Consider the following 14,384-nt stretch of genomic DNA (forward strand, 5'->3'; position numbering starts at 1 on the left):
ACCCTCTGGGAGACTTGATCCACTGGCAAGGAGGCAAACTGGTTGTTAGCCAACAATCTTTTGTACGCCGCCGGATTAGCATCTTTATTGCGGGCTCGCTTCGGGGCACTTCGAGGCGGAATCCGTCTTCCGCTTTCGATTACGACCCATCGCAAATGCTATGGGCCGCGGTTGAAATGCTGCTACTTTCTGCAGGGAGGCTTTTTCGCTAGCCACACCAAGCAGATAGGTAAGCGCCGGGGAGCAGTCACAGGAACGCGAAATCGCGAAAATCGGAAAGTGCACTTGTAAAAATAGAAGATTTTTCCTAATGCCAAAACTGAACTAATAATATTCCCACATAAACCAAAAGCTCTTTATTTGAAACCTTCAAGTAGACATGTTGTCACGTTGAGAGGGGTTCCAATAAATTGGTCAGATGAAGTTGAGGGCTCATGCTAGATAAAAATTTAACTTTCAGAAGGCATATTGAGGGCATTGAAGCCAAATTTAGCAAATATATAAAATGTCTGTAGCCACTTATTAACAGAAAATCGAAATTTTGTCTTAAGAACAAGCTTTTGATTTTCAATCAAATTTTCAGGCCTGCCATGTTCTATGCTGTACCAATGTGGACTAGCTGTTGTAATAGCAGAAAGAAAGCTTTGCACAGGTTGGAAGTAATATTTTGAAAATGATTCTGAAGCTCCCTCCCTGATATAGTACTAATGAGTTACATAGAATATACAATGCCTAAACATTGCCAAATACGACAATGTTTAGGTCACTGAAAAACAATTCAAATTTCAACACCGTGCTTAGCCCATAATAGGACGAATACCCTATAACCGTATGCTTTCGTCGTATCTCTGTTGGAAAGGTGTGCTCTGAGATGAACCTACCTTAAGTGTCGTCAGTGGGATGATAACAAAACAAGAGAAGCATAAAACGACCCTAGGCGTGCAGATGACTCAATGCTAAAGATATGGAGACCGTTTGACTGCTGATTGAACAACATGTTTACTGTCGCACGATGAACTACCGTTCGCAGCGGAAAATGATAAAAAAGTGACAAGCAATTGGCTGTACCGGGGTATCGTTTGAACACTCCGATGTGGTGACGTGACTATGATTGAATGGTGCCAAAAATCTCGACAGATATGGAACAGTCGGACGGATCCGGATGGTGTCATCATACGAAACTGGTCAGCCGGCTTTGCTTGCATTGCTTGCCTTTAGGGAGTAGAATGTTATAAAAGTTTGATATCCTCACTGCAGTGTACATTTCAAGCATTGCGGCCGTTGAGGGAAGTTTGTGCAATGAGAGTTTCAACGTTTGTGTTTCTGGTTTCTGCGGTCGTCACTGTTTGCGCTGGTGAGAACTTTTTGATAGTAAAGTGTCGGTTTAATAAAATAGAACATGTTCATTCATTTAAATAGATGAAAACAACGATGCATGGCAAGCGAAGCAGATCATTCCAAATGCGGCCAAGTGGATCGATGATAGTTATGCAAAGCGACAACATGAATTAGGAAAAATAATCGGAGGTCACAAGGTTGAAGTTACCCAATTTCCATATCAACTTTCGTTGAGAAGCTATGATAACCATATTTGCGGGGCTTCAATTATCTCCACTTATTGGGCGCTCACCGCAGCACATTGTGTCTTCCCTCAACGCGAGCTTCGAACCGTAAGTATATTTAATCGTAGAGGACTACCCCCAGTACTGGAACCTAAAAGATGTTAAACTCTGAATTCCAAAATGAAGGTCGTGCAAATTTCTTGTCGATTTTAAAACAAGTACTGGCACTCATCGTATATGTACTGTATTTCGTTGTTTTTATTTAAGCATGTTTAATATATATGTTGTATTAGACTTATTGATTATTTCATGGAGTAGCATGGTTCTCCTGTCGGGTATCAGGTATCAAAAAGTCGGCTCCAAAGGCACACTTTTTTTTTTATTAAACGGAAAAGTTGCTTAACGACTGGATATTATAGCTGGTAAACAAGATGTTTTCGACTGTTTCAGTCTTAGAGAGCAGCAAGAACAGTATTGCTTCACTATCCGACGGTTTCGGTAATTTATTTAGTTAACATCTAAACATATAACTCTGAATCAACAATTTCACGCCACAATACTCGGTTCGTGGCCGCATCTCTCCATCCTCGGTTCTGCCCAACGCTCGCTAAATCGTTACGCACTTGATCCACCCACCTAGCCTTCTTGTATCAAACGGATTCGAAGTGAACACCATCTTTGCAGGGTTGCTGTCCGGCATTCTTGCAACATGCCCTGCCCTTCGTATCATTCCAGCTTTAGCTACCTTCATTCCTTCGCCGTAGATTTGGGCGAGCTCGTGCTTCATCCTTCGCCGCCACACACCGTTTTCCTGCACACCGCCAAAGATCGTCCTAAGCACACGACGTTCGAAGACTCCAACTACTTGTCTGACGTCCACGTTTCATGCCCGTAGATGTCTACCGGCCTTTTGAGCGTTATGTACATGGTACATTTGGGGCGGATGTGAATCTGTTTTTGACCGTAGCTTCTTCTGGAGGCCATAGTAGGCCCGACTTCCACTGATGATGCGCCTCTGTATTTCACGGCTGACGTTATTATCCAAGATAGACGAACTCGTCGACCATCTCGAAGGAATCCCCGTCTATCGTAACACTGCTACTTAGGCGAGCCCTGTCGCGCTTGGCCCCACCAGCTAGCATGTACTTTGCCTTGGTCGCATTCATCACCAGTCCAACTTTTGCTGTATCGCGGTTCAGCTGGGAATAGGCCGTCCCTTATTTTTCGAAAATGCGAAATGTTAAAAGTTCGTCATTGTAAAGTGCTCGTTTTGATATGGAAAAAATCAGGTAAAAATTTGAAGTCCGTACGTGGACGCTAAGTGGTCTCCCAACGACCCTAAAGGTATTGGGTGTATATGACCCCCGTGCGCCAAATTAAGCTCGCTGCTCTAGTGTACGCAGCATGAGTACGAAAAGCCACTAGCAACAATAATCAGCATAGAATTTTGGATATCTTCATAACACTGCACGCTGACATAAAATTCTTCACTTCAAAGGGATGGTTCAAATATTACGTAACGCAACAGGGAGAGGTAGTGTTACAGTCCACACAAAAATTGTATTTTTTCCATACAAAAGTTGTTATGTGAGAAAGGGAGTGGGTCTAAAATTGCCAAATTTTGCGATACGTAATATTTTAATCATCGCAAAGAAAACAAACTTCTATGCTGATTATCAACGCGCGCAGAACAATTTGTTACTGTGGCATTTCGTACTCATGCTGCGTGCACTAGAGGCAGCGAGCTCAATTTTGCATACGGGGTCTTCCATCGTTGCTCTTATCAGTCTCGTGAGCTTCCCGGGAAAGCTGTTCTCGTCCATAATTTTCCATAGCTCTACGCGGTCGATAATGTCGTATGCCGCCTTGAAATCGATAAAAAGGTGATGCGTTGAGACCTGGTATTCAGGTCCTCCAAGGACTTCATCGGACATAGGCCTTAGCGTGATTAGCTACAAGCGTAATCAATGGTCTATCGATAGTTTTTTAATATGGTACAGCCTCCTAATTATTTTTCTAAGTCACCGGAATATGTTATCGGATTGTACGGATGTTTTGGTCTTCCATTGAATACAGGCATTGGGATCCACGACTGTAATAAGTGATTAAAGGTTAGTTTAGTTTCCAAATACTCCAAAGACTCCTAACCATTCATATGTTCTTGGTCCTCCAAGATCGCTATTGAATATGGGCCTTAGGATCTATGAGCATAACTAATAATGAAAAGATAGTTTTTCAATATTGCGAAGGCCCCTTCCTACCCATATTAGTAAACGAAGTATTGTACTGAGTTGTGTCGATATTCTTGGACTTCATAGGACTCCACGGAATATTGATCTAAGTATCTACTAACATAAGTAGTTGTAGTCAGTGAATCAATTATCACCCGTACACGCAGCAACAAAGGATTCTACCCCATTACCCCGAATACCATTTCCCCGAATGCCATCACCCCGAATTCCATTACCCCGAATGTACCATTACCCCGAATTCCATCACCCCGAATGCTATTTCCCCGAATTAATAATTATCTTGACATGATGATATTGATGACAGTTCCTCGTGATATTGGAATTCGGGGTAATGTCATTCGGGGTGATGGGCCGTTCGGGGTTTTGGAATTCGGGGTAATGGCGTTCGGGTTAATGGCATTCGGGTTAATGGGATTCGGGGTAATGGGGTAGAATCGCAACAAAGACATTGTCATCTCCTATTCTTGTTGCAACAATTTTATTCCGCAACATCAGTTTGTCACCACTTGAACAGAATATGACGATGATCGATAACCACGTGCCCAGCGATTTTCTGGGCTTCGCATTGAAATTTTCGAGAACTTTCTCCGTGTTGGTAAACATTGATACATTATCAAACAGCATCCATAAAACAAATTTGGTTTTGTATTTAAAATAGCTGAATAATCGCGAGTTGAAAAGGTTGCAACAATGTTGCGCAAAAGTTGGGACACACGATAGTGAGCGAGCTACCTTTGTTGTTTGTTTTTCGTCTGTTTTGATGACAATTTGATTCACAGGTTGTAGTAGTTGCATGGGTTTTCAACGATTTTCCCCAACCAGAGGTCGCCAGCTTGGATTCCAAAATGACGTCTGACATCAATTTTCGTCATCGCCTTGTCGTGCCTGTTCCGAAAATACCAATATTGCATTGGTTTCCAAAAGTTTTCCCCAAAATTGTATTGGACATCGATTTTAGTCATCCCCTTGTCGTGCCCGTTTCAAAAAAATAACTATATAGTAATGTCCAGATTTCGTTTGCCCCATGCTGCATTTTGGGTTGACAAAATCGGGAAAGAGCTAGAATCGGGTTAAAACTTTTCGACTGGTTTCAGGTTTAATTTAACTTAAAGACTTAGTTTTATGATTTTGTTCATATAAATATTGTTTTTTTACTTTCATTTTCTATGTACCGTAATCCAAGGTAACATTGATGATAAGCTTATTCGATAATTATAAAGAATTTCAAATTTCAAAAATTCGATCTTTAGATGATTGTATAGACGTGGCCAACGTCATATCTGACTTTATGCACCCAATATTACCAGTATAGACTTGTTTAGTCTAATTAAAATAAATATAAATTTTAGGCAGACAAAATCGGGAAAAAAGGATGCTAAAATCGGGGGTAGACAAAATCGGGTCATTACTGTATTGCATGGGTTTCCAACGATTTTCCACAACCGAATTCCAAAATGGCGTTTCACATCGATTTTCGTCATATTCTCGTCGTTCCCGTTTCGAAAATGCCAATATTGCATGGATTACCAAAAATTTTACCCAACCAGATGTCGCCATCTTGGATTAGAAAATGGCGTTGGACATCGATTTTTTTCATCCCCTTGTCGTACTTACTTACTCACTTATTTGGCTTTACATCAATTATCTTGATAAAGCCTCGCCAACAATAATTCGCCAATTCACTCGGTTCATGGCCGCTTCTCTCCACCCTCGACTGTGACCCACGCTCTCCAGGTCCTGGTGCACCTGATCAATCCACCTAGCTCGCTGCTCTCCACGCCTTCTTGTTCCGACCGGATTCGTAGCGAACACCATCTTTACAGGGTTGTTGTCCGGCATTCTTGCAACATGCCCTGCCCAGCGTATCCTTCCAGCTTTAGCTACCTTCACGATACTGGGTTCGCCGTAGAGTTGAGCGAGCTCGTGGTTCATCCTTCGCCGCCACACGCCGTTCTCTTGTACACCACCGAAGATCGTCCTTAGCTCTCGGCGTTCGAAAACCCCAAGAGCTTGCAAGTCCTCCTCGAGCATAGTCCACGCCTCATGCCCGTAGAGGACTACCGGTCTTATGAGCGTTTTGTACATCGTACATTTGGTGCGGGGGTGAATCTTTCTTGACCGCAGTTTCTTCTGGAGCCCATAGTAGGCACGACTTTCGCTGATGATGCGCCTTCGTATTTCCCGACTAACATTGTTGTCAGCCGTCAACAAGGATCCGAGGTAGACGAATTCGTCCACCACCTCGAAGGTATCCCCGTCTATCGTAACACTGCTTCCTAGGCGGGTCCTGTCGCGCTCAGTTCCGCCAACCAGCATGTACTTTGTTTTCGACGCATTCACCATTAGCCCGACTCTTGTTGCTTCGCGTTTTAGGCGGGTGAACAGATCTGCCACCGTTTCAAATTTTCTCCCAATAATATCCATGTCGTCCGCGAAGCAAACAAATTGTCCGGATCTCGTGAAAATCGTGCCTCGACTGTTAAGTCCGGCTCTCCGCATAACACCTTCAAGCGCAATATTGAACAACAGGCACGAAAGTCCATCGCCCTGTCGTAGTCCCCGCCGAGACTCGAACGAACTGGAGTGTTCGCCCGAGATCTGCACGCAGTTTTGCACACCGTCCATCGTTGCTCTGATCAATCTTGTGAGCTTCCCAGGAAAGCTGTTCTCGTCCATGATTTTCCATAGCTCTACGCGGTCGATACTATCGTATGCCGCCTTGAAATCGATGAACAAATGGTGCGTAGGGACTTGGTACTCGCAGCATTTCTGAAGGATTTGCCGCACGGAAAAGATCTGGTCCGTTGTCGAGCGGCCGTCGATGAAACCTGCTTGATAACTTCCCACGAACTGGTTTGCTATAGGTGATAGACGACGGAAGAGAATCTAGGATAGCACTTTGTAGGCGGCGTTTAGGATGGTGATTGCACGATAATTTTCACACTCCAGTTTATCGCCCTTTTTGTAGATAGGGCATATAACGCCTTGCTTCCACTCCACCGGTAGTTGTTCCGTTTCCCAGATTCTGACTATGAGCCGATGCAGACAAGCGGCCAACCTGTCCGGGTCCATCTTGATGAGTTCGGCTCCGATACCATCCTTGCCAGCGGCCTTGTTGTTCTTGAGCTGTTGAATGGCATCCTTAACTTCCCCCATCGTTAGAGCTGGTTGGTTTCCACTGTCCGCTATGCTGACGTAGCCATCGCCTTCGTTGTCCTGACCTTCTGTGCCTGTGTTCTCTGCGCCATTCAGGTGTTCATCGTAGTGCTGCTTCCACCTTTCGATCACCTCGCGTCCGTCCGTCAAGATGCTCCCATCCTTATCCCGGCACATCTCGGCTCGCGGCACGAAGCCTTTGCGGGATGTGTTGAGCTCCGGCAATGCTGCCTCAAGATGCTGCGCGTACGCATTTGCAACATCCGGTTGTTTCAGATGCTCGAGATTGTACCAGGGCGGGCGTCGGTACCGTACATCATTGATGACGGATAGTTTTGGGCGCAGTTTCACCATCACCAGGTAGTGGTCGGAGTCAATGTTAGCGCCACGATAGGTTCTGACGTCGGTTATGTCGGAGAAGTGCCGTCCATCGATCAAAACGTGGTCGATTTGCGATTCTGTCTGCTGAGGTGATCTCCAGGTGTACCGATACGGGAGGCTGTGCTGGAAATAGGTGCTACGAATGGCCATATTCCCTTGTCGTGTCCGTGCCGAAAATTCCAATATTGCATGGGTTTTCAATGGTTTTCACCATCCGGAGGTCCATTACATAATTTCCCACATAAATGTTTAATCTAAATTTACGCACTTCGTAAAAAAGTAACGTTAAAAAAGTGACGTAAATAAAGTTTGCGTAAAAAAAGACTTCGTAAATTGAGGTTTTAGTGTATCATCCTTCACTGGACAGACGTGCTTAGCGTGAGAAGAACCTCCGCAAATCATGCATTTAGCATCCATGCGGCACTGTTTTGTACCATGACCCCTCTTTTGGAACCCACGGCACTGAGTGAGGTTATGAAAATTTCCTCCAGCTTTCTGGAAATGTTCCCATGTCACACGGATATCGAATATAAATCTTGATGTTTGAGGTGAAATTCGCGATCTTTAAGAGTTTCCGGCAGTACGCGACAGTCTGCTTTCTTTGCGATTTGGAAGGAAAAAGTGATTCCCCTAATGGAGTTCAAAATCTCCTGCCTAAATCCCCCGAATTTGGAACAACTGACTGGCGGCACTCTTTGTTGCCTCACTTGAATCAAAGAGCCTATGCTAGAGACTGCTTCGATTTGGTGTTCAGAAAGGTTGACTAGAGCATCGACCTGATTGCTCATTTCGATGCAATTATCAACATTATCTGCTTCACCCTTGGAAGAAAGCGCGAATTCCGGAGAAACGTCCTTTCTTCCATTCTTGTCACGTTTAGTGACAGTTTTGAACCCCAATTTTTTGGAAGGAAGTTGTGAATTGAGAGATTCACCCTTCCTTTTGTTAGTAGTTGCAACCTGAGACGAGACTCGCGAAGACGGTCTTCTTTTTCTGTGATTGCTGAGTTTTTTCTTATTCCACTTTGTGTTTATACCAATTATGCGCATGCTGTTCAAATCCTTACATGAACTTCTCAGCAAAAAATGATTGAGTTTGCATCACATCGAATCATAAATAGCCGTTTGAGTGAAATTTCATGCCAGCAAACCTAGCAGACATTAGAAATAATTAATCTTCTGCTTAGATTTATCAACAATTTAGGAAAAAACTGCTCCGCCGACTGAGGTTTTTAATAACAGTTTGCTTTGAACACAATACTTTTCATTTTTTCAGCCATAAAAACGGTGGGCTGCATTTGACGTTTCGTGAGAGGGGAATCTGGGCTGCATATGACGTTGATATTTTTCCTCTTCGCGAGTCTCTCTCAGGTTGCAACGATTCTACCCCATTACCTCGGATCCCCTTACCCCGAATGCCATTAACCCGAACACCATTACCCCGAATTCCAAATCCTCGAACGACCCATCACCCCGAATTCCAATATCATGGAGAAATGTCATAAATATCATCATGTCAAGATAATCGTGCGGGGAAATAGCATTCGGGGTGATGGAATTCGGGGTAATGGTACATTCGGGGTAATGGCATTCGGGGTGATGGCATTCGGGGAAATAGCGTTCGGAGTAATCGAAGGATTACCACCGCTAGCTTTCGCTAACGGGTCCAACGAAAAATCGAAGGCACGGGTCCAAACAAGGATCGTCAAGGGATCAATAGTAGAAAAAATAGTACTGAAAAGTATTGTTTTAGTAGGACTGAAAAGTACCGTTTTTTATTTTAGCACTGAAAACTACTGTTTTTTAGCACTGAGAAGTACTGTATTATTGCTTTAGGTAGTTTTTAAAAAACTTCCAAGAGCAGAAAGAATTCGTGTACGCACAGCACGAAGGTAAGATGCGCACTGTTTGAGATAAGAATGAATATGGGCATACTAGAGCAGACAATGATTAAAATAAGGTGCAATCAAGGTAAAGACGCACATATTTGAACGAATCAGCATTTTCGATAGTATCAGAGCCAGTAAGACGGGCTTGCCACAATAGATCTAAAAACTGTTCGCAGTGAAAACCATACACAATAGGAAAAAAGGCTAGATGTGTTCGAATGGCCAACTGATAGTAATTTAGAAATGGCCACTCAAAACAACATTCTTCCACAGGGATGAAACATATTCGCGTAATTCAAGTGTCAAAGTTACATGATATTAATTGCACGCTCATGCTCAGAAGCATTTCATCACGATTTCTCCATTTTCCAACGACATCCGGAATTGGGTGCCATCCGGTACGGCGGAATCTCCCCCTAGAGATGTCAAAATATATTTACCTACCTCATAAACATTAATGATTGTTTTTACAGATTACACTTGTTGCCGGAGCGAGCGACCGCCTACAAGGAGGCAGAATTCAGAACGTGACCCGAATTGTGGTCCACCCGGAGTACAATCCAGCAACGTTTGACAATGATGTGGCAGTTTTGCGAGTGAAAATTCCTTTAATCGGACTAAATATTCGATCAACCCTCATAGCCCCCGCAGAGTACGAGCCATATCAGGGTATTCGAAGTTTGGTCACTGGATGGGGTAGAACGGTAATAATCAAGGTCAATCATACAACATACGAGATCCAATTAATGATGGGCAATGTTTTCCATTGTAGTTGACTGATAACGGGCTACCGACGAAGCTACACGCTGTCGATATCCCGATAGTGTCCAGAAGCACATGCGCCAGTTATTGGGGCACAGATCTGATAACGGAAAGGTATTCGGAAGAGTGATACGTCGTTTTGAACGAACTGCTCATCGCGTCGCATTGTTCATTTTTTAGGATGATTTGTGCAGGTCAGGAAGGGCGTGATTCGTGCAACGGAGACAGTGGTGGTCCGTTGGTTTCTGGTGGCCAGCAAATCGGCATTGTGTCATGGGGATCAACGGAATGTGGAGGTCCATTGCCTGCAGTATATACGAATATTGGGCACCCCAAAGTGCGACAATTCATCAAAATGACGACTGGAGTGTGAAATACAACCTGACTTACAGTGAATATTTTAGGAACTCTGAATGCATAAAATATGGTTTTGAAATTGCAATAAACATTAACAGCGATAAAATACGCACATTGGTTTCCACTAGCAATAATATTAGGGGCTATTCATAAACCACGTGGTCATTTAGGCGTGGGTTGGAAAGGGGAGTCAGACCAAAGACCACGATCCATACATTTTTAAAGACACTTTCACGTTAATGCTCCCAGAGGACATTTTTCCTAATCCTAATCCAAATGAAACCCCTTCTACAACAAAACTCCTTGCTGTGAAAACCATAGTGATGTAGAAGTGATCTCGGTCTCTAATAATAAAGAATGTCTTCCCCGATGACATTGTCGGTCTGTTATTGACGTTACTTAGTTTGGTATCCTCGTAAATGTACATTGATGATGGATTCTTTCTATTCATTTCACTTCAATCGGTTGCCCTGATGGTACCACCCAACACAAAATGCATATAATATTTGAAATAAAATTAAATAATACAATTGGCGTAGCTAGGATTTTTCTAGAGATTGCCTGGAGGATGCCTAGCGTATGTAATGTGTTGTCAGGGATGTAATTTCGTCGCAATAATCACAATTATTATGAATTTAATAGTTTCTATCATTTTGTCTCGAATTGTTATTCATAATAAGTTTTCATGAACATATATGTTTAATTGCAATATGGAAAATGAAAATTTCATATTAATTAACTCATTACGCGTGGTAAAGATGGACAAATTATGGGTGAAATTATGGAAAAAATCCACGTGCTTGGCTGGGATTTGAACCTAGGACTCTTGTATGCTAGACGAGCGCTTTACCAACTAAGGGATCATGCACAAATTACGTCACACTCCAAGGGGGGGGGGAATAATTTGTGTACCATCCCTAAGCTACTGAGCCACTTGGTGACCCACTAACTGAGTTGGTTCCAAGTTTATAATTCAATAGACCACGCAGATCCTTTTAATAAATAAAGGGCGAACACGATATTATTGCGACACCGAAAATGTCATGCCAATTTTCTTCTAATGTTTAGAATCAAACCAAAATTTGAGGGTAGTTTTATATTGCTGTTTGCATTTGAGATGCAAATCTTGGCTAAACGTCCTCCAAACGCGGTGACACAAAACAATCAAAGGACACCTAGCAACGATTATATAAATCACCGCCGCCCTAGCAAGAAAAATCTATTTTTGACATCGCATTTCTTGTAAAATATCTTACCGCGTTTGGTGTTCCCGCATTCGATATTTGCATTTCAAACGCACACAGCAATACATATGTTTACTTCAAAAATCAAAAAAAAAGTTAAACGATGGAGCCTTGAGTGTGGAATTCATAGTTATTTTTCCCATTTTCTTAACATGTCCTTCTCGTCTTTGACTGTCTTCTTGCTCTTCCGAAGTTCCCGTTTCATTATTGGAGGCGAACTTCGACATTTCTTCATCTTAAATTTGTCGTCCACATCGAACTTGCTCTTGCCGGTGAAAAACTTCAACCCCGGATTTTGCTTAAAATCGACTTTTATATACGTTTCGTCGTCCATCCGCTTCACCTTTCCCTCCGTATTTTTGTTCTCCGGTCCCGGTTTTCTTCCAGCTCCTTTGCCGTAGTCCATCGTCAACCGTTTCTGGAACCGCTTCAACACTCTGGAGACGGTTGAATGGTGAATGTTCAACATTTTTCCCAACTGCCGGTACGACAGGTCAGGCAATTCCAGGTGTTTGAAAAGAATTTGTTCTCTCGACTTGCGTTGGTTCACCTCCATTTTCGTTGAATCGAAAAACACGAGTTCGAGTTTGACAGCATGTAAACAATACACATCAATGAGAAAGTGTGCAAAATTTGGTTGATTTTTGCCCAATGGTAGAAAAGTTATGCCCTGTTGAATGTGTCGCAATAATTTCGTGTTCACCCTTTAACCCCTATCCATCCATCTCATGTTACTACACACGTGGGCGGAGCGAGTGCGATTTGTTTTAAGGTTGAAACTTTTTGCCTATCGTACCTACATCGCTTCCACAACAACTGTATTGTGGAAGAGTAAAGATGCGGGAAGGCTATCAACGTGTCGTTCATCCTAAATCTTATAAAATTTTCGTAATAGCGTAAACATTTCTTATTTTCATAAATATATGAAGTACAAAATAAGATTTTCGCACGGTTTTCACGGTGGTGGCTGGTTGAAGCATACTAAGGTTATCGGGATCAGAATCGGTTTTTTAAGCTCAAATGAAGGGTGGCCCAAACTGCCCCATATGACCATACTGCCCCGCCTTCCCCTAATACTCTAATATAAATTGACGCTTATATTGAGCTGTTCGATAATCCAATCCGCATGGTTATTAAATTAATTAACTCATTACGCGTGGTAAAGATGGACACATTATGAGTGAAATTATGAAAAAAATAAATCCACGTGCTTGGCTAGGGTTTGAAACCAGGCCTCTTGTATGCTAGACGAGCGCTTTACAAACTAAGCTACCGAGCCACTTGGTGACCCACTAACTGAGTTGGTTACAAGTTTAGAATTCAAATACCAAGCGTAATGAGTTAATTAATTTAATAACCATACTGATTGGATTACCAAACAGCTCAATATAAGCGTCAATTTATGTTAGAGTGTTACAGCCTCTCTGTAGTAGTCATGTCGTCACTTGAGTGAGAACGACACGTTGATAGCCTTCCCGCATCCATGATATGGATGGATATGGGTTATGAAAGGGGCCTGTAGTGATTTGAATTCTAAAACTTGTAACCAACTCAGTTCTTGAGTCACTCAGTGGCTCGGTAGCTTAGTTGGTAAAGCGATCGTCTAGCATACAAGAGTCCTGGGTTCAAATCCCAGCCGAGCACGTGGATTTTTTCATATTTTCACCCATAATTTGTCCATCTTTACCACGCGGAATAAGTTAATTAAATTAATAACCATGCGGATTGGATTACCAAACAGCTCAATATAAGCGTCAATTTCGATTTTTACAGCACTCGTTGTAATGTACAACACGTGCTGTAAAAATCATCATTCTGCAACTTTTTGCTTAAACTACCATTCCCTATTCCAAGACTTAATGGGCGAACTAGTTAACTCCAGGTGGATCTGGATCTCTAGATATTTTAGCCAAGAGCTAACTGGGGGGCACTGTATGAAAGAGTACGAGTCTTCCAACCAATGACTCCTACCCTTTTGTGCAATTTTAATAATATAAAACTTCTTCAGAGATTCGTAGAATGTTTTCTGTAAAATTCAGTTCCAGGATTCTTATAGGAAAACCATCGTATGTTCAATATTTTTTTCAAAGAATTTTGTAACGTGAGAAAAAATAATTTTCAAATCTTAAAGGTATTTTACTTTTACTTAATTCATCCTTTATTGAAAAATCACTTCAGGAATGCCTGAATCATACATTTCTAAAGTAAGAATTTTTTTTTAAAAAATTACTACAAAAATACTAATCAAAACATTTCTTCCAATGTTTGTTCTATAAATTTCTCACAGTTTCATAAAAAAAAGATTCAGAAAAATTATAATTAATTCTTCCTGGATATTTGATGAATTCTTTCAAGAATTTCCACAGGTAATATGACATAAAAACCGATGTACAAAACCGTTTTCATTAAGAAACTATTTTTAAAAGTACCTAAGGATAACCTCTTAAAGAATTCCGAGAGCAAAATCAGTGAAAAAAATTCTTGCAAAATTTTCAGTGGAGAATTGCCTATTGAAATTACCGAAAAAAAGTACGGAATTTCCTAAAGAATTTATGGAGAAACAACTGAAGAAAATTATTCCTTTCTGATATTGATCGAAAAATTGTCATCATCAAGGAAGAAAACCAATTCAGAATGAAATTCTTGGACACTTATGGAAAACATGTCTTGGAATTCATTGACATTTTTTGTCAGAACACATAAGAGAAATTTTGACGGAATCCCAAACAAGACAAATGAAACTCAATAAAATAAAAGGCAAATTTGCCAGTTATCTAATCAT

General features: G+C 41.9%; 1 protein-coding gene across 1 annotated transcript; it reads left to right on the plus strand.

Moving 5' to 3' along the window:
• The first annotated feature begins 1,224 nt into the window (after positions 1-1,224).
• Positions 1,225-10,466, plus strand: LOC5566740 (trypsin alpha-3). The gene is made up of 5 exons (XM_001651100.2): positions 1,225-1,354; positions 1,420-1,670; positions 9,713-9,943; positions 10,012-10,115; positions 10,182-10,466. The coding sequence occupies exons 1-5, from the start codon at positions 1,300-1,302 to the stop codon at positions 10,372-10,374; spliced, it is 834 nt and encodes a 277-aa protein (XP_001651150.1). The 5' UTR covers positions 1,225-1,299; the 3' UTR covers positions 10,375-10,466.
• The last annotated feature ends 3,918 nt before the right edge of the window (positions 10,467-14,384 follow it).

This window comes from Aedes aegypti, chromosome 3 (assembly GCF_002204515.2).
Source record: "Aedes aegypti strain LVP_AGWG chromosome 3, AaegL5.0 Primary Assembly, whole genome shotgun sequence".
In the NCBI taxonomy this organism is placed as follows: Eukaryota; Metazoa; Arthropoda; class Insecta; order Diptera; family Culicidae; genus Aedes; species Aedes aegypti.

Bases quoted from the DNA above. Each gene is read 5' to 3' on its own strand.
- LOC5566740 (XM_001651100.2), top strand. From the start codon at position 1,300: ATGAGAGTTTCAACGTTTGTGTTTCTGGTTTCTGCGGTCGTCACTGTT. The intron at 1,671-9,712 runs GTAAGTATATTT...TTGTTTTTACAG, and splicing joins CTCAACGCGAGCTTCGAACC to ATTACACTTGTTGCCGGAGC. The intron at 10,116-10,181 runs GTATTCGGAAGA...TTCATTTTTTAG, and splicing joins ACAGATCTGATAACGGAAAG to GATGATTTGTGCAGGTCAGG.